Below are 20,346 nucleotides of genomic sequence, written 5' to 3'. Positions count from 1 at the left end.
ATTAAGAGACAATTGAAATTCTCATCACACCATTTATAATACCAAAAGTAATCCTAAATTAAACCCCTTTCAAAACTCCTACAGATTTTTCTCATGATACTTATTCCTTTTCAATTACTCTAGTGTCATGTTACCAAACAAACTATATTAGTCCAGTCATCTGTTACCGCATGTTTATAGATTAACTTTTCTTAAAGCATTATTTTTTTTCTTCTAAATTTATGATGGGCCTATTCAGTTATACATTGTCAAACAATTTGGACTATTTTGGTGTCTTGTTGCCAAACAAACTAAATTTGTCCATCCATCTATTACCGCACGTATATAGATTCATTTTCTTTAAAACATTAAGCATCCATAAAAACGTGAAGTGTACAAATATCCATAACAACATTCATAAAATCTATCAATACAAATGTTTCAAATCAGTCAATACAAACATTTATAAAAACACGCTGAAATGTTATCACAATCCATCTATAACGATAGTTTCGGTAGTTATTACATCAAGGCTGACAACCGTACGTAATTGATCAATATGGGTAGTATATACTTTATGTCATCTATGAGCGATGAAAACGAATCCAATTACTTGTTATCAGAGGTACTAGATGACCAGGAAACCAATAAATCTAACAAACCTCGTCTATAATGAATTCATGATTGTAGTCCATTAATAATTCACCATTAACCTTACTACAATGCATATAAGCATAATCCTTTAAAAAAATAAAAAAATAAAAAAAATGTCAGAAAAATAAAATTAAAAATGTTGGCAGTAAATTACCGAACATGTACTTTTTGTTCGGCAATAGGTTGCTGAGCAAGTATTTTTTGTTCAGTAGTGGATTGCTAGATATGTATTTTTTGTTCGGCAGTGTGATTCTGGATTATTTGATTTTGTTTGGTTCTAATACACTAAATAAAAGTCGAACAACCCTCTTCAAAAGCAAAAAAACGAAAACGTAAAAAGTAAAGAAAAAAACTTACCATTTCACTTTTTGCTAGTTCTTCACCACCATTTCTTTGTCCATTGCTTTCTTTTATAATAAAAAATACCATAATTCACTTTTTAAAAGTAGATGTATGGTGGATAAGAAGAAATAAGAAACGACGACAAGAAGATATTGAAGATATTGAAGTGTAATGGGTGTAAAGAGATAATTAAATCTATTTAATTTTTGTCTTTTGTCCTTCATGGTAATTTCACACATGGGTAAAAAAAATACAAAAAAAATAAAATAAATAAAAACCTAAATGGTGGGTGTAAAGTCGTGAATGTGTCGTGTAAGTAGAATTTCTTAAAATTCATGCATAATGATGTCTCATTGTAAACCTTTCATTTTAAAAAAAAACACCATTAAAGATCGATTTATTTACAATAATGACAATACTACATTATTCTTGTCAAGTTTTTTGTTTAAATTTTATGTATGAATAAAATTTTACAATCAAGAATAGTTTGAATTTAAATAGGAAGGTTTACCTAAATATTTCAATATTATATTAAACGGTTTATCATGATGTATTTGATATACTTATGCAAAAATAGTAATTTAAAATCATGCAAAGAATTCTTCTTTCACCAACAAAAATGCTACTAGAATAACAAACTGTAATATTTTCATAAAATCCAACCACAAATCTACCGATTTGAAATGCATATCTATCCAGGTGGAGCCTAAGGCCATCCTGCCAAATTGATCTTTGAAATATATTGATTTCTTTTTTTGATTAATAAAATACATTGATTTCAAATCTTATATAACATACCATAGAAGGCTATATCATTAAACTTGAAAACCTTGAATCACCATGCATCATCAAAAATCACTATACAGACTAGAGAGGCTCCAAACCTCCATGAAACTACTCATTATCAATTATGTGTATGCAAATAATATGGTTACTCTATGTCCAAAATAGTGAGGAACTAAAATTCTACTCATTCCTTGATACAAATCTACATTTCAAAATTACAAGCAACATCTGCAGCATCAGCTCAACCATATGATCATCCCCATCCCCTTTCCCCTGAAGAATCATTGTTCACAGCATTTATCAGAAGTAAATGCCTAAAGACTCATCAACAATCAAGACATTCCTGTTGCTGGATGCAAACCAATGAAATCCGATGCAATTACCAAGTTGATTGAAATCCTTACTTTACTAACTAATTAGTAAATTTAGCACACTAACTCCTGCAAAAGAAAGATTTCTGTTAGCAAAACTCCTTTAGTTAATTTATCCCCCACGAACCCATCGAGCTGAACCTGTTTTTGCTGCACCGGAATAGTAATCACCCACATTTGCCACAAAGAGAGGATCCCTGTCTTCAGATTTGAATTCAGTACTTGTAGCGCTAGCTGCATTTCCCTGATCTGTCTGTTCTAACTCCCTCGTTAAATTCTCCATTGTCTTTTTCAAATTGGCTTTGCTCACTTGCCCTGCTTCCCCAGTTGAGATACCAACCATTGTTATCTTCGGAAGAAAAGGGCTAGTCTGTAGTTCTTGCTTCATGCATCCCCTGGTTGTATCTTCCACTCTGCAATAAAGAAGGCCATATATAATTAGCATGAAAGCAAAGTTCAAAGAATGCTTGTTGTATCAATATTAAGTAAAGAAGCACACCTTTTATCCGATTGGTTATGGTGCGTCTGCTGTTGTTTTGACAATGAATGCCCAAACCAATCTCCAAAGGGAAACCTGAAACCCGGTCTCTGTTTTTGCTCAGTGTGAACACTATCTTTTGAAATGAGCTCAGAAATGCCATGGTGCTCAAGGTGTTCATTGTTTTCTGATTCAGAATTGACTACAAATCTGGATGAATCAGATGCTCTCAGCAAGGAAGCTGCACTCCTGAATTAAATGAACATGATGCTGTTAAGAAGGCACAAACGAACGCATGATAACGGACTCGAACCTAATTATGCCATTATACAATGAAAAAGTTCGGCCTGTGTATGTCTAAATATTTTGAAAATTGGAGCCACCAAGACATGTCCACACAAACATGCTTAGAAGATGAACTGTAAAAATTCAGCCACATTAACTTCTAACCACCTCACTCCAGATTTTTTGGCAGAAAAAAAAAAAATGAAAATGAATGTGCATTAACTGCGTGGTCAATTTTTTCCCGATTAAGCTGTTTCGCAAAGCTAATAAACTAAATGGACTCATCAGGTGGTGGATCTAACTCATCAGGTGGTGCATACGGGAATGAAGTTCAATTACACTAGAAATAACCAAAATCCAACGCAGCTTGGGTGCTAAAAAAGTACATCAAACAACTCAAAATAAGGGAAACAGAGAATGGCATGGGGTACCTTTCTTCAAATGAATCAACCATATAAGGAAATTCCGGCTGAATTCCAGTGGCTTTTCGCAACCACCTGTTCCCAAGGAGAACTTTGTCAACAGAATAGAGAAGCTGGATTTCAGCAGCCTTTGATATGACACTCAAAGGTATTCCTGGGTTGCCCATTTCATCCAGCACTTCCTGTACCTGACGACGAGAAATAATGCAGCAACTTAAAACACTAAAGACTCCAGATTTACACGACCAGCACTGTCAAAAGGAACAATGCAAACATCCTCCAAGCAAATTTATTTCTTCATATATATACATTTTAGAGGTTCACCAAAAAAACATATATACTCACACAGTGAAAGTGACTGGTAAAGTATTCTAACAAATTTATTCCCACCCTCAGATCATAATGAATGTCCAACTATGGCTGTAGCTCACCAACTATGGTTCATGCTTTGGCTCAGGCTCTTGCTCTAGCTTTGTTCCAACTTCAACTCCTGATTCAACTCATCCTTCCCTTGGGACAGCTTTGGCTAACTCCCTTAGAACCTTAGCTCACCATGGAGCAAGTGCGAGCTCTCCTTCAGAACGAACCCTTAATTTGCTTGCTATTTTTTAGGCAAAAAGTTCAGTAGCCATTTTCAACTTGGGAGTGTAGGTTGTAGCTTTAATAAATGAACGGAGACAATGAATTTTGGGGGTGAATCTGTGCGGAAGTTGGGTATAGGCGGTGGTGATGGGTGTTGTGGACTGGTGAATTGATCATTCTATATACTGTGCATCTATGAAGCATGGGCATGGGACACGACACGGATACGCGAACACACAAATTTTCAAAAAATGAGGGACACGACACGCTGGGGACACGCTCAATATACATGAATAAATTTATTTGTTATATGTCCTAAAATTAAAAAAAATAAAAAATAAAATCATTGAAAGGTTATAAAAAAATACAAAATAACACTGTTAAAATTATTTTAAAAAATATTTCATTGATTTAACATCATATATCATTCACAACAATTTGATTTTTTCTTCAAATAAAAATAATTTGTTCTATAAAATAAAACTCATCAGTCAAAAAAATAAATAAATAAATAAATTACATTTAGTCATCAACAAGAGAGAGAGAAGAAAAAGAAAATCGAACAAGAAGAGAGAAGAAGATCGAATGAACAAGAAGAAGAAGAGAATCGAAGAACATATCTTGGATATGGCAGCGAGCAACAGCAACGAGCCTTTCTCTGGTATTTTCTCTTCAATCTGTTCGATTCTAGGGTTGGAAATTGGTTTAATTGTTTTAATTTTTGTTTTTTACAATTTGACCCCCACTTCAAGTTTCAAAAATTATGTTTTGTACCAGGCAGTGTCCGAAACGTGTCCCGAACGTGTCCAACTGCAAAAAATTCAAAAACAAATTGGGACACTCTCGGGACAGCATGTCCGACACTGATACGCAAGCCTTGGAGAGTTGTTTGTGTTTCATAGCTGTGCATAAATTTTGTGTATATATATGGGCAAAAAAAAAAATTATCATTACCAACCCTCCTTTTTGCAACCACCACTACAACACTTTCTCCCCTCTACAAACACCACCTCTGTAACCACCCTCTTCCACCGCGAGTCATCCCTCTAGGGTTGCAACTTGATCAAGCTCAATTCAGTCTGTAATATATTAGGCCTTGAGCAACATTTCTGAATTCGGTGTGAACTTGGGTACAAATTAAATTTGGGCGAACTTGGGTTGAGACACCAAACAACTTGAAGCCCAAATTGTATACATAAATATATGAAAATATTAACTACACATAGAAATTATTAGCCGTGGAATTATGTAAAAATAATTTAGATTGTTAGATCATATTCACTATATACATTATATATACAAGTAACACAACACAAAACCTTACCCTTTCATTTCATCCTCACTTCATTCCATATTTTCGTACCAAACATGCTTTAAAATCCTATTATATCATATACCAAACCAACCAAACCAAACCAAACCTTAAATCCCATCAAATGGGATCGGCTACATGAATCCTTCTTCTCCACGCGGCCCTATCAAAGGCCATTTCGTTAGTCAAATTAAGTAGATCCAAATCTCTATTTTCAACGCTAGCCAACGTTAATCTAAGCCTACCTCGTCCCTTAACACTTCCATCTACCGTTACAGTATCGCATCTCTTTACTACTGCCTCTGTCAATCTCCGTTGAATATGACCAAACCATCTTAATCGATTCTCTCTCAACTTATCTTCTATTGGTGCTACTCCTACCCATTCCCAAATACACTCATTCCTAATTTTGTTTTGTCTTGTCTTGCCACACATCTACCTTAGCATCTTCATCTCAGCCACACTCATTTTATCTATATGTTGTTTCTTGATTGACCAACATTCCGTCCCATACAATATCGCTGGTCTAATAGCCGTTCTATAGAACTTATCTTTTAGTCTAGTGGGTATTCGTTTACCTTGTAATACCCTAGATGCACTTCTCCACTTACACCATCCCACCCTAATCCTATGGGCCACATCCGCATCAATCTCCCCCGTTGTGATAATCAACCCTAAGTAACGAAAATGTTCACTCTTAGGTAGTTCTTAATTCTCAATCTTCACTTCTCCTTTACTTTCATTGTTACTGTTACTAAATTTACACTCCATGTACTCTGTCTTAGTTCTGCTTATCCGAAATCCCTTAGATTCAAGAGCTTTTCTTCAAATCTCCAACTTTGTGTTAACTCCTTCTCTAGTCTCGTCCACTAAGCACGATATCGTCTGCAAAAATCATACACCATGGCACGTCATCCTAAATATTTCTCGTCAACTCATCCATAACTAAAGCAAAAAGATAAGGACTTAAGTTAGATCATTGGTGTAACCCATTTGTCTCTCCAACAGGCGATGTAATAGTGGTCACCACCCCTTCATACATGTCTCTAATCACATCAATGTAACTTTTTGTCACTCATTTCTTCTCTAACACCCACCATATTATATCTCGGGACACTCTATCATATTCTTTCTCAAGGTCGATAAACACCATATGAATGTCTCTTTTCTTTTCTCTATACTTTTCTATTACTCTCCTCAAAAGATAGATTGCTTCCATTGTTGACCTGCCAGACATAAACCCAAATTGATTCTTTAACACCTCTGTTATATCTTGCAATGGCGTTCCATCATCCTCTCCCACACTTTCATTATATGACACATTAGCTTGATTCCTCTATAGTAGTTGTAATTTTGGACATCTCCTTTATTCTTATAAATTGGCACCAAAATACTCTTCCTCCACTCATCTGGAATAACCTAGTCAACCAAGGAACCCTTTTTTTACCCAACCACTTCCAAGCTTCAATAAGGATATCATCGGGTCCCAAAGCCTTATTTGATTTCATCATTTTAAGTGCAATCCCCGCTTCAAAGTTCCTAATCCTGCGATAGAACCTATAGTCTTGGTTTATCGTATGACTGGCTATTTCTTCCCCTATTCCCGTACTTCCATGTTCCTCATTTAATAGTTTATCAAAATAGTTCTTCCATCTTTCCTTAATCTCTTCATACTTCACCAATACTTTAAAATCCTTATTCTTGATGCACTTAACTTAATTAAAATCTCTTATTTTCCTCTCCCGTATCTTAGCGAGTTTGTATACCCTCTTCTCTCTCTTCTTACTATCTAGTCTAGTGTATAGGTCATCATAAGCTTTCACCTTAGCCTTTCTCACTACTTTCTTGACCTCCTTATTAGCCAATCTATAACTCTTAAGGTTTTCCTCAGTTCTATCATTCTGCCACTTTTTAAAGCACTCTTTTTTTGCCTTAACTATCGCTTAAACCTCTTTCCTTCACCACCAAGTTTCCCTACAGCTGGGTCCCATTTCTTTCGACTCTCCAAGCACTTCCCTTGAGATTGTCCTCATACAATTGGCCATCGAGTTCCACATAATGTTAGCATCATCTTCCAAGTCCCAAATACCTTCTTTATCCATTCTATTCTTAAATATTTCTAGTTTATCCGCTTTTAGATCCCACCATCTCATCCTACGACACCTACCATCCTTCCTAGCTTGGTATTGCCCTCTAAAACATAAATCTAGTACCAAAATCCTATGTTTAGAGGTCAAGCTCTCTCCAAGAATCACCTTACAATCATTGCATTTTAAGCGGTCCACTTTTCTCACCAAGAAGTAATCTATTTGACTCTTAACTGACCCACTCTTAAAGGTTATCAAATGCTCCTCCCTCTTTTTATACTTAGTATTGGCCACCACCAAATCAGAAGCCAATGCAAAATTTAAGATATTCTCTCCAACCTCATTTCTGTCATCAAAACCGTATCCACCATGCACCCTTTCATAGCCTAATTTATCTATGCCTATATGGCCATTAAAATCTCCACCTCTGTTATTAGAATCTTACGATTCACGATTTGATTTACGATTCGATTTACAATTTTTGCAAAATCGATACGAATCTATGGGTGAATCTATTTTAGAAGTGAATCTCTAGTGAATCGCATAATTCACAATCGATTCACGACTCGATTCACTTTTTACGATTCATGCAATTTTTGAAATTAGTGTGTCCAACATATTTTCGATTCTTTTTTTCTCTATTTTTTTAGTAAAAATGACATAATACAACTTTTAATAGCGTTTAATACCAAAATGACCAACATATATACATGGTTTGTTGTTATTTTAGTGATCATGAAATTTTTAATAGGATCCAATCAGATTCAATTAAACCCAACATATTTTTAACCTTTCTTCTCATTTTTTTTTCCTTTTAAAAAATCATAATATATCTTTTAAAGATGTTTAAGATTAAAGTTACACTATGAATTATCTATTGCTATTTATTAAATTGAATATAATCGAATATTATATGTGTGAGGCCAATTATATCTTTTAAAATATTTTAGACTTTAAAATAAAATATTCTAAATAATTCTTTTTTATTATTTGCTTACAGTTACTTAGAAAAGTATATACGCTTATTGTCCAAATATCAATATTGTTGTTAATTATTGTCACTTTGAAAATTGATAGTTTGTCTATTTGGTTATTATCTTTCTTAAGAATGGTTGATAAGAAATATCCAAAAAAGAAAAAAGGTAAAATGGTGATCTTACATAGGAACTTTTGTTAACTTCTTATCTATTAAACTACGTGATTATTATTCAAAACAACATTTTCATTGATTTAAATCTAAATATTTTATATTCATAAGATATATTTAATATCTAAATGTGTAGATATATGTTTTTAAGCAATTTAGAAAAAGTTACCGAATCTTTACGATTCACAATTCGATTTGATTCGCGATTCGGTACGAGACCATTTCGATTCATGATACGAATCCCGATTTGACAACTATGATCTCCACCTATAACTAGGTTCTCTCCTACGAGTATTTCCTGTAAGATCTCATCCATTTACTCCAAAAAATCCCTCTTTGTCTGATTATCTAATCCTACTAGAGAGGCGTATGCACTAATAACGTTCACTATATTCCCTTCAATAACTAGTTTAACTAACATAATCCTATCCCATTTCCTAATGACCGTCACTGCATTCTCCATAAGACCATTGGCAATTATGATTCCTACCACATTCCTGCGTTCATCCTTACCACTATAATACAGTTTAAAACCGGTATCCTCAATTTCCCTAACTTTCTCACCCGTCCACTTAGTTTCTTGTACGCAAGCTATACTAACTCTCCCCCTAATCATAACAGCTACCAATTCCATCGTCTTACCAGTTAAGATTCCTATATTCCAAGTAGCTACCCTAAACCTATAGTCCCTAAACCTATAATCTTGGACTAGCTTTTTTACCCGCGCTCGTCCATAAAATCGCGCCAACCATTGCCCACTTTTCACCGCACCCAGGCATCGATGCGGCGCCCCTTGCTCACTTTTCGAAACGCTTGGAGGCAGGCACAACGCGTCACTTGAGGGGAACAACCTAGTATTTAAACGATTCAAAGTAGGATTCATTGTCATAACGGATCCGAGCGTTTTTTTTTATGTGTTGGCTGTCGGTTACCTAACACACAACCTTCCTCCTTAACCCGGGCTTGGGACTGGCGGAGTTGTTAACAACCCCAGCGGAGTTCCTATTAAATCATATAATTTCTAATAATATAAAAAAAAATCATATATTTTTCAATTTATTTGTCATCTAATGCGTTTGCTGCCATATCATCACTAAGGTAATCTCATTCCAGTGTTTGGATAATTCAAGAATTTTATAAATACAAAAAATAATAATTAAAGCATATTCAAGTGTTTTGTGTAACTTTTAAAACAAGGGATGGAATGAGAATTTATTTAATTGTCCAAAACACCCTACGTTCATCACTTTGTGCTCCATCGACACTTTGTTGACTATATTCTACTCAGAGTTCTAAACCTTATTGTCCCTAAATTATTCAAGGCTTTCATGGGTTCAATCTATTAATTCAACAAAACTAATCAACTTTAGCAGACAAAATTTCACCATTGGAATGAGATTTTAAAAAACTCAATTAAACTAAAAGATGTCTTTTATGTTTGGATCAAGAATGGTTTTCCATGTCACATTGCCATTGTGCTTTTGTGTCCATATTCACAAAATTGTCGAGAATATCTTCAAGTAATAAAGAATCAATGTTACAATAACAAAAATTACAATGAACAATTTTTTTTTTTTGAATTGTTGGGTCACCACTTTTATAAGATAGATTAATCAAATGATAAGTTTTGCAATTAATTTGAATCAATTCCAAGCTGATTTCTTGTGCTTGTTATTTTGGATACAATACAATAATAATTGCTTTCACTTTGTCATTAACCAAGAAATCTGGAATCAAAAATGATGATTTTCTTGTTAAAAAACATAAAATTCAGAGAGAGAGAGAGTGATCTAACATAGCTATAGTGTCCAAGTATAGAAACCAAAGTGTGATTGGAGAAGAGAGAAAGATGGGAGAGATTGCAAGGAAGAGAAAGACGGCATAGAGAGGATTCTACTTTATTAAATGTTGTATAGTAGGAAATATATTAAAGCCCTCAGTTTCCTTTTTTTCTAGATTGGGCTGGAATCTAAAATTACCATGGGGTTGTGGGAATCAGCTTCTTGCTTAGTTTGCAAAAGTGAGTCTAGCTCAAATAGGTAAGCAGGAATTACATTCTTTTTCCTATCCAAATAGTGGAATCATAGAGACCTGAAATCACAATCTCATTCCCGTTCGCCATACCATCCAAATTGAGTCAAAGTGTCACCCAATTTCTATGATCAAGAGATATGCATGACCACTTTCATTGGCTCGTGAGAGCCCTTGCACAGGGACTAATATACTTAACATGTATTTGGATTCCTATGTAGCAAGCTACGTCATTGCTACAAGTTGGCCCAAATCATCCCATAATATCATAAGGCACAACTTGAACCTTGGCTTGGTTACGCTTGATTCCGCTCAGTCATCTAAGGTTGCTTGGCTCTGCCCGGCTACCTTCACTTGTCACCTCACTTGCCTCACTCGACCATTGCAAGCTATGAATAGGAAGGGCATTATGTTGCTTACATGACAACCTAGGTCAAAAGATAGGCCTAGAAACCCCTTAATGGTAAGTTCCTCAGGCCATAGGACACCCGAGCAACCTATGACCCAATGAGGGATCACAAGTGATGGTGGATTGACAACTATAGCTAAGGGGAAGTCAAACTTTGACCAACCTTAGACCAAAAAGAGAGGCCTTTACAACAAGGGTCAAGCTTTGTGATTTAGAACGCTTTAGAGAAAAAAAAGAGAGAAGTGAAGAGAGGGGAGGAAGAAGAGGGCCACAGCCATAACACAATGGCCGCAGCCTTAATACTTAAATTCTCATTAATCAAAAGCTAACTATTACAATGCAAAAAATTAATATATACATATAAGCTAGAAAATCTAATCTAAATAGGAAATCTAAACTCCTAATAAAACTCAATTAACATAGAAAACTAAATCATAATATCCTAACTAAAATAAAACTCAAATTAAACTATAATTTAAAATAAATAAATCAAATCAAATAATAAATACAAAATCTCCATGCGTGCATGTTCCACCTCACTTTCACTAAGTCATGTTATACCTTGCAAGATGTATAATACCTACTCACTACAGCTCCTTCATACGTCCCTCCTAAGCATACCAAAGGGAATGAGTCACCTGTCCCCAAGTGATCATTGTGCAAGGTTGAGCTGCTCTATAGACCCATATCTCCCACAAAACTCCACACAAGAATGTATAGACATATACATAACAATCATATTCACCATCTCCAACAAGTTCAAAAGTTTCTCCTTCACTGCCACTCTCTCTCTATCTACTCTAAGACTGCCTCAGTTCTCTCCCTCAATATGGTGATCTTGTGCCATCTCCATGACGACAATAATTCCCAAAGGGCCATGGTGTCTTCCCACAACACCTCCGACCATTCAAAAAGGAAAACAGAGCAAGAAATTGACAGAATGACAAACAAAGACAAGGTACTCAAACACAAGAACATGCAACTCTTCTCTTCGTCAAATTTACTGTTTAACTGTTCCCCTTCCCTTCTCCCACCCCCACCCCCACCTCCACCTTGTCCCCTAACAAAAACCACAACACCCCGCTCCCCAAAAGAAAGCCCAAAACAAAGCACACAAACAAACAAACAAACAAATCCAAACAATGGCAAATCTGTAATCATTTTGGTTTCCTATCTTCTTAGTTTTCATGCAGAAAAAAAAAAAGTAAGTCGGTATTTTTTTTCATACCTCTGGTGGTTCCCATACACTTTCTGCAGTCTCTTCAGTCATTTCTGCGGCCAAGTTGTCATCAATAACATCCCGCCGGCGTTGCAAGTTCCTAGTTTGAATTAATGAATGGAAGTGCTGATCAACCGATTCTTCAAGAATGTTGTCTAACATGTTTTTATCAAAGAAATACGGAGTATACCTAATGGAAGCAAGAACAACAGTGCAAGTGTCAGATGTTCTGAAATGAACACTAATAAGAAAGAGAAGAATAGGTTGGGGTGAACAGGAAATATTTAGTTAAACTGTTGGCTGAAGACATTTCAGGCTCTACAGTGAAAAGGAGAATTCATATCCTGGAGTAATCTTCCTTACTTTTACCATTGAGATAAGGACAATAAGGACCGAAAGGATCCAATAACAGCATTTCACTTTCCAACAAAAGGAGGACATATAACCTAATATCAATAATTAATTGGCAACAAAAGAAAGCTTAAAACTTATGCCCGCTAATCAATGGCCAGTCCATTTAATACTCAATTCAAAAACGAAAAAATGTTAAGATGGGCATCCCGTTCATATGATGAGAAGATGTTTCTAGTCTCCACAATCGACATTGATGTTTGAACTATACAGAAAAGAAATAAGAATCTGCAAGAAATAAGAACGTTGAAATTAAAGACAAATCATTGATTGAACACATTTAACATACCACTTAATCCCATCTGTTGTCGCTATAGCAATGTCCAAGTTTTGAGCACTGAAAACAGGAACACCATCTACCCTTTTCCTTCCACCATTCTGTGATATTGTCTTGAGAAGTTTATTGGCTTCTTTGACCTGCATGAGAAAATTATTACAAACAAATGCCAATGTCTAACAAGATGCCAACATTGCATCTTACTTGTTTCTCATTTGGAACGAATTGGAACAAGTGAGGTTTCTCCTGCATAGCACATGGCAAACAGTGTTAAAATAGGTGCAGAGAGAAAAAGGTCCATCAAATCAAATTTGAGATTAGAAAAAAAAAAAACCCAGAACCCATCAAATAAGGCATAAAATACATGCAAATAATATGTCCCACAATGTAGCAATAGAAACAGTAAGCACCGATGTCAACCCAAGTAGAAAAAGATGTTCAACTATTTAGGGGTTTGATTGATAACGTTGACACTTTCTGTGGCCGTTCTACTCTATATGGGACTGTATTTTTTTGAAAAGCACAATCCATCATGTTTTCCATCTTACCAAAACCTATGTCCTAGGAGACTTTATTTTCATCCTTAATAGTACCTTCAAGTTGAACCATCTTATTTCTTCCTTATGGAGCAGACACTTATTTTACAGTTGATAACCAAATCATCCAAGCAACTTACATAATCTTATTTGTAAGCAGGCTACTACATCTAACTTCTTAACTTCCATGCTTCATTAAAACAACACATCTTGTCACACATCCATCTTGGCATCCATATTTTGTTATAATGATTCTATAATCAGCTTGTCTGTTCATTTCCTGAATATTAACATTTCGGAGGTTCTTGATTCGAGACCATGCATTCATAGTTCAACTCAAATATTTAGGGTTGTGTGACGACCCCGCCACAATATTCATAGTTCATCACAATTATTCACATATGAATAAATGAATGTACCTTTTTGAAATGTATTTGTGACATCCTTTAGTGAGGCCCTTACCTGGGGGAAACAATACCATGGCCCATTGATTAATAGGTCCTCGCCTAGGGAAAACAATACCATGTCTCATTGAATTAATTGAAACACAGATATCTCTGATGTTAGACCTTAATGATCCACATTAAATTGTGAATTATTGATTAACCCATTGTGGTCCCATTAGATTGACCCTAGTGGTCCTATTGGCTTCGGCACATTGTTATATTGTTACTCTATTAGATGTACTACGTATAAGACTCAATCAGTTATTGTTATCGCAAATATTGATATGATTGGATATATGAATTGTTTTGAAAATTGGAAGATATGTTTTATGAGATAGACTTTGTTATAGCAAACGTTTTGACATGAATATGAAATATGATTCATTTAGAATTGTAAAACATGTTTTTATATCATGTTGGATTTCATTCATTAACCTCTTTATTTTGGCATTACTTACTGGGCTTTATGAGTTGGATCTCATTGAATGCATGAATCTACTACCTTTTTGAAATGTTTTTATATCATGAAATATGATTCGTTTTGGACTTGTAAAACATGTTTTTCTCCCTTATACGTGTAGGTGAGCAACTAGAAGATCAGTATTAGAGTTTGCCTCGGAGTCTGCCCTTTTGTCAAACCACCCAAGCAGTACCTCCGTGTTGAGGCTTTAGTTTTATTTTGTCAAAGCTTGAGTCTTATGTATATATGTGTGTGAGATGTACAAGATATGTCGTGTGTATGTGAAGGCATATTATAAATATTTTAATTGTTTCAGTTTATCATGTACACACAGCTCAATGGACATTCTTATTTTTATTTTGCTTCCGTTTTAGGCCCCAATATTGTTTAAATATTTTGAAATTTTGTCTTTAAGGCCATAGGTAATCTATGTGGGTGTTTGAGAAGTTGCTATTTTAGTAAGCTACTTTAGTAGGCTAAAATTTTTGTATTTGAGAAGATGATTGGATTTTTTTGTAATTGGATGTGATGTTTGTGAGAGAAAAAGTGAAATGATTATCGGTTTGATGTGATATTTTGTCTTATTAACTATTTTAGCCTATTTTATCTTTTTGTGGATTTTAGCCTAAATTAAGCTAAAATCTCACTTTCCAAACAGCCCTTATGATTACTGGTCGATCATGGCCTAAACCTCTAGGAGCGGGTTGGGGTCGTGACAGGTTGCCTACATGAATCCCATGCTATCATTCAGCTTGATTAATTGTCAAATTACAAACTAACATGTCTTTCCCTACCATTTCAAGCCACGTTAATATATAAAGTCTAACGGGGTTTTACGTTAGCTGTCACCTACATAATGGCAGCCCTAATCTTTGGAATCGGTTGTGGAAGTAGTAATTGATCTGTCCTCCTTGGACAATGACAGCTAACCCATGCTTTACATTATACAGCCATATAACACCTCAACCACTTCTCCTTTCCTTTGAAATAAATAGCATCAAAATCAATTTGTGGTAAAAAGACAACACATGAAGCGATAAAGTAATTCGTAATACGAAATGAAAGAAATTATATCAAATAAGTTCAGAAAGCAACACAGTTTAAATCATGCTAATATGCTACATGAACACAATCACATATGTAGCAAAATAGAGAAAAGGGGACGTCAAGAATGCATAAATCACATAGAAATTGAATGCTTATTTTAAAGACAGGGAAAAATTCACTTTACCCCCCTCCCAAATGATATAGCCCTAAAGCACTTTACCCCCTTATATTTTAAAAATAGCCATATACTTCCCACACATTTTTGGACTAAGGTGTTAGGGTAATTCTATTTGCACACCACAAGAAATGTCAACACACACCATTTGTTTTGTTCGGATATAAACTATTGAACAAAAGGCAAATGTTCAAACAAAAATTGATGAACAAAAATAAATTGTTCAAATATATATTTAATTCAGTTGTTTATGTCAGAACAATTGCTTTTGTTCATAAGTTTATATCCGAACATTTGAGTTTTGTTAGGAGGTTCATATCTGAACAATATAAATGGTGTGTACTAAGATTTTTTGTGGTGTGTCAATAGAATTACCCAAAGTGTTAACATTACATTTCCCGTAAAAAGACAAAATAACCCTTGTCTTCATCTTCTACCTTAAAAAACCATGATCCTCAACCCCTCATCTCCCGCACCACCTGCCACCAATCCCACCGACTTTCCCACCTCTCCCGCCACCTCCTCCATCGTCCATGACCTCCCCTGCCACCTCCTCCATCCTCCACGATCATGACAACCTCAGCATCTCAAGAAATGAACTTTTTGATCTGCTAACCAAACCATCACTGACTAAACAGATGTAAACAGTGGCAGTGTCACTACTTTGGCATTGTTCTGAGCTTTTGGTTCTTTATTATTCCTATTTGGCATTAAAAAAAATGACATATAATTATATTGTGAAGGGGCTTAAATTTATCACTGTTGTCATTCTTAGTTATTGATTGGCTTGTCAAGCATTACAAATCAGACATTGATAGTCTTTCTTCAATATGATCTAACTGGTGATTAGTTTTACACGGTAGATTCTTCTTTGGTACCCTCACGATTTGCCCACTAGTAATAGGTATATATCTTATTCATTCAAATGGAGCCAGGCCCATAATCAAGGCTATGTAATTTACAAAGCCTGTAATCAATCCCTGTAATCAAGCTTCGTAATCAACCTCTACCATCAGGGGATATATAACAATTAAAATAATTATGCACATTGCCTATAATCAAGGAATTAGATACACACTATCTTTAGCAGAAATGGTTAGGTGTTCCATAATGGAAAGGAAAGAGAACAGAGAGAAAGTGGGGACGAAGGGAGAAAAAGATGAACTGGGTTTGATTTTTGGAGATGGGGAGAAACTGATTTTTAGAAAGAAAAAGAAAGGGATCCCTCAATTAAAAAGATCAAAGTGGTGGGAAGACAAGGTATAAATGTCATTTTACAAATAAAATTAATAGAGTCAGTGTTGGAATTTAGTCCAAAACCGTGTGGAGGGTATAAGGCTATTGTCAAGAGAAAGGGGGTAAAGTGCTTCAGAGACATACCACAAGGGAGTAAAGTAGGATTTTACCCTTAAATTACCACCAAAAAAAAAAAAAAAATTCCCAATACAACATCCACTCAAATCAAGCAAGCCATACCTTGAAATGTTCATATGCTAAATCAAGACGACAAGCACCAACCACACCACTTGGAATATTCAGCCGTTTAACATAAGAAACTGGAAAGTAATCAATTAAATTGTAAGACATCTATGTCTACAAACAATTATAATTCCAATTTAAAAATAATAAGCATGAAATTAAAAGAAAAATACTCAAAAGGACATGAGAATGAAAAATAAATAAATAAATAAAACACAAAAATAGTTAATGAAAATGACCAAAATAAACATAAAGAGTGTCAAACTTACCTGCATCACCTAGATCTATGAAAAAACGGAACACAGGGCCATTCCTCTGACTCTTAGTAACTGCTGCAAACATCTTCTTAACCCACTCAGGTGTTCTACATATCAAAGAGAATTAACCAAAAGCACTGCAGTTAAAAACATTATTCCAACCAGAAAACAAAGTAAATATAACAACTAGAAAAATAAACATACATGCAGTCATTTTGTATGCACAATATAATATATCCTCTGTTGTGTACCTTGGTGCATATTATCTTCTACTGTTCTAAATTTCAGCGGGCTGGATATAATTTTATTTCATGATGTACAGGCTGAAAATTCAAACGACCGGGCGCGGGGGGGCGGGGCCTGGGAGGGGAATGTGTTCACAGACATGATCAAATAGCCACAATTGATGGCCTAGGACCCTCCCCCTACAGTGGATTTTATAAGATACATTGGACAGTGTTCTCCTTGTTTTCAATTTATAAAAGAAATATCAAATTGAAAACCTATAAGATCCTATGTCACACCTATGCTTCAAAAATGAACACCATATGTTTAGAAGAAAACAGTTATTTCAATTATTCTTGCAACAAATAAACACCTCTAAAATAGAAACTTTGAGTCATTGTAAAAGCATGGTAAGACCTTAGAGGGAGAATTCCCTCCCTCTCCATACCTCCATTGTCAAAAAAGTCCCCATATTATTCCTTAGAAACTAAAAAATAAAATACAACAAAACATAAACAGTGCATAACCAAGAGGAACAGATTTCCTCCAATTAAAAGGTAAACTACTTTAAACAAGCAAAATAAAACCAATGACGGATAGAATACAAAGATTTTTAATCTAGACGGCATACCACAGCCAAATAAATCTTCTAGGGCTAGTGCTCCTCTATTAGCCAACGTTATGTTTTCAATAACATTTCTACGAAACCATTGCAGGGAGCACTCCATCCTCCTAGGAAAAAATCCCATTCCTTTATCACGCCTGATAGCCGTCAAGGACCTCCCTTTCTTTCTATGACAAATGCAGTGACGGTCTATGAAAAAGGGAATGATATTCAGCCTCCCCTTCATCCCTTCACACTGGCCTTGTGAAAGGGAAGATGACGAGAAAAAGAAAAAGGATTGTCAGACGCTAAAGGGGAGTAGGAATATCATTTCCCTGTTAAAAATAAATAAATAAAACTCCCTTCCTATAATTCAGCAACAATTAGCCTCCACACTGTTTCCCTTGGACTAATCAAAAGAACACATCTTCATCAACACCCTAAGGCCTTGTTTGATTAAGAGGATTAATAGTGAAATGATTAATGATCCCATGAATTAATGTAGGATTAGTTATCCAATTAAATTAGTGAGATAACCATATATTGTGTATTCATTTTCTTTTCTTTTCTTTCATACTTGAAATTATGATCCCAACCCCTCTCACTATTAAAAAATCATTAATTTCGTTGGATTAAATATCTACCGTACATGTAATTTGGTTAATAAATTTTGCAATTAAACATGGGATTGTGAGTCTATGGACTAACAATCCCAATCCTATGTTATAATCCTACTAATCAAACATGCCCTAAGCTCATTCCATGTGTGTGAAATGATCAACCATAGGAGTGACCAAAATTTTTCCTTAACCGAAAGTTTAATCCGAACATGTGTTGCTAGACTGCTACTATTCAAATATCAAGATTCCAAAAGCAGTGAAAATCAATAACAATCCAATAGATAGAAAGACAAGGTAGCCTGGTTTGAATATGTAAGCACTTGAATCCACTCATATATCCTAGAGAGAAGTATAGAACAGGTTAGAAATATAGATATTTAATGAATTACCTTTTAGAGATGAAGGGTATGTCGAAATGGGTGGAAACTGCCATGAGGCCAGTCCCAGAAAGGTCACACATGCTGAACACCTGGCCTACAAAGGCCGGGCCGCCCTTTCCGGCGGAATTCAAGCTGGAAATCCTGACCGTCGAAGGAAACCCAGAACCAGAACCAGAACCAGAACCTGAACCAGAGGGCGATGGCATGTCCTTGAGTGCCGGAGAAGACGAAGACGGTGAAGACGGTGAGTCGGTCTGAGTCGACTCAAAGAAGGAAGACGGTGGTGTTAGTGAGAGAAATTGTGGAGCGGAGTGGGCGAACCGGAGGGGAACGCAGATCTTGGAGGGAGTGGTTGACGAGGAGATTGGCTTGGGAGTGTGGAAGGGGATGATGAGAGAAGAGAGATTGGACGCTGTGGATTGGATTAATCGAGATAAGTTGCTGCTGATATGCTGACGGTTATGGTGCTGCTGCTGCTGATGATAATGATGATTGGATTCTGTTGTAGAAGCCATTGGAGAGGGTGTTTGATTCTCGATAGAATTTTCCACCCAGAGTGAGATAAAATAGATTTATGCTGGAATTTTCATCTTTTGGAACTTGGGAGTTGTTCGCTCTCCCTATTAACAGTCTTGTCAGCCTCAACAAATTTTGGTCCAAATTATAAAGTAAAATTCATTTTTATATTTTAGTAAGGCCATCTCCAACCGTTATCAAATTCAACATTAAATTCAATTTTGATGAAAAAATTATTTTTTATACTTCAACGATTGTACTAAAACAGTATTAAATTGTGAAAATATCAAACGTTTCATCAAACTGGAGATGACTTGCTCCTTTAACCAATTCACTGTGCATAACCGTTAAAACATAAATTTATAAAAATTTTACGCTACAGGGTCGACCACCCAGTTGACCACCTAACCACCCGGTGGACCAACCGGTCGACCGGCTCATGCAAAAATTGGCCTGCGAACTGGTTTAAATGGTTCAAATTACTGGTTCAAACGGTTCAAAAAAAATTTGAATTGGTCGACCCACCGAATGTCCCCTTCCTTTTTTGATGCACACTACAGTAACCATAACCATTGGAGCTACGCGTATCAGATTAAGAAAATCGACTTTTTTTTACTTAGATTTGGTGAAAATCTTGCTAAACTGTTAGAGATGCTTTTAGTCTCCTTTTTATATATCCATTCCATCAAATTTTATTTCATTAAAATATTATGAAGATGTAAACATAAACAAGACTCAAAACAACAACAGCAGCAACATAAGAGGGTCAAACCCACTGAGGGGTGGTCGACCGGTCATGCTAAATTTGA

The 20,346-nt window shown here is 35.5% G+C and overlaps 1 protein-coding gene across 1 annotated transcript; it reads right to left on the bottom strand.

Annotated features, from left to right (window-relative positions):
* Positions 1–1,760: 1,760 nt before the first annotated feature.
* On the bottom strand, positions 1,761–19,681 carry LOC114259475 (Tic22-like family protein). The gene is made up of 10 exons (XM_028199496.2): positions 19,031–19,681; positions 17,205–17,299; positions 16,933–17,012; positions 12,997–13,038; positions 12,805–12,932; positions 12,114–12,294; positions 3,327–3,505; positions 2,632–2,859; positions 2,274–2,545; positions 1,761–2,201 (listed from the first exon to the last, which is right to left on the bottom strand). Exons 1-10 carry the CDS (start codon positions 19,534–19,536, stop codon positions 2,170–2,172), a joined length of 1,743 nt encoding a protein of 580 aa, XP_028055297.2. The 5' UTR covers positions 19,537–19,681; the 3' UTR covers positions 1,761–2,169.
* Between the last annotated feature and the right edge of the window lie 665 nt (positions 19,682–20,346).

Source organism: Camellia sinensis, chromosome 1, assembly GCF_055761805.1.
Source record: "Camellia sinensis isolate YWXY chromosome 1, ASM5576180v1, whole genome shotgun sequence".
Taxonomy (NCBI): Eukaryota; Viridiplantae; Streptophyta; class Magnoliopsida; order Ericales; family Theaceae; genus Camellia; species Camellia sinensis.
Note: the sequence above shows the minus strand (reverse complement) of the source record. Positions and strands in the feature narration are given on the sequence as shown.

Coding starts and splice junctions, on each gene's coding strand:
- LOC114259475 (XM_028199496.2), bottom strand. CDS start 19,536: ATGGCTTCTACAACAGAATCCAATCATCATTATCATCAGCAGCAGCAG. Junction 17,300..19,030: donor ATACCCTTCATCTCTAAAAG/GTAATTCATTAA, acceptor TTTGATATGTAG/AACACCTGAGTGGGTTAAGA. Junction 2,202..2,273: donor TTCCGGTGCAGCAAAAACAG/GTTCAGCTCGAT, acceptor TTTCTTTTGCAG/GAGTTAGTGTGCTAAATTTA.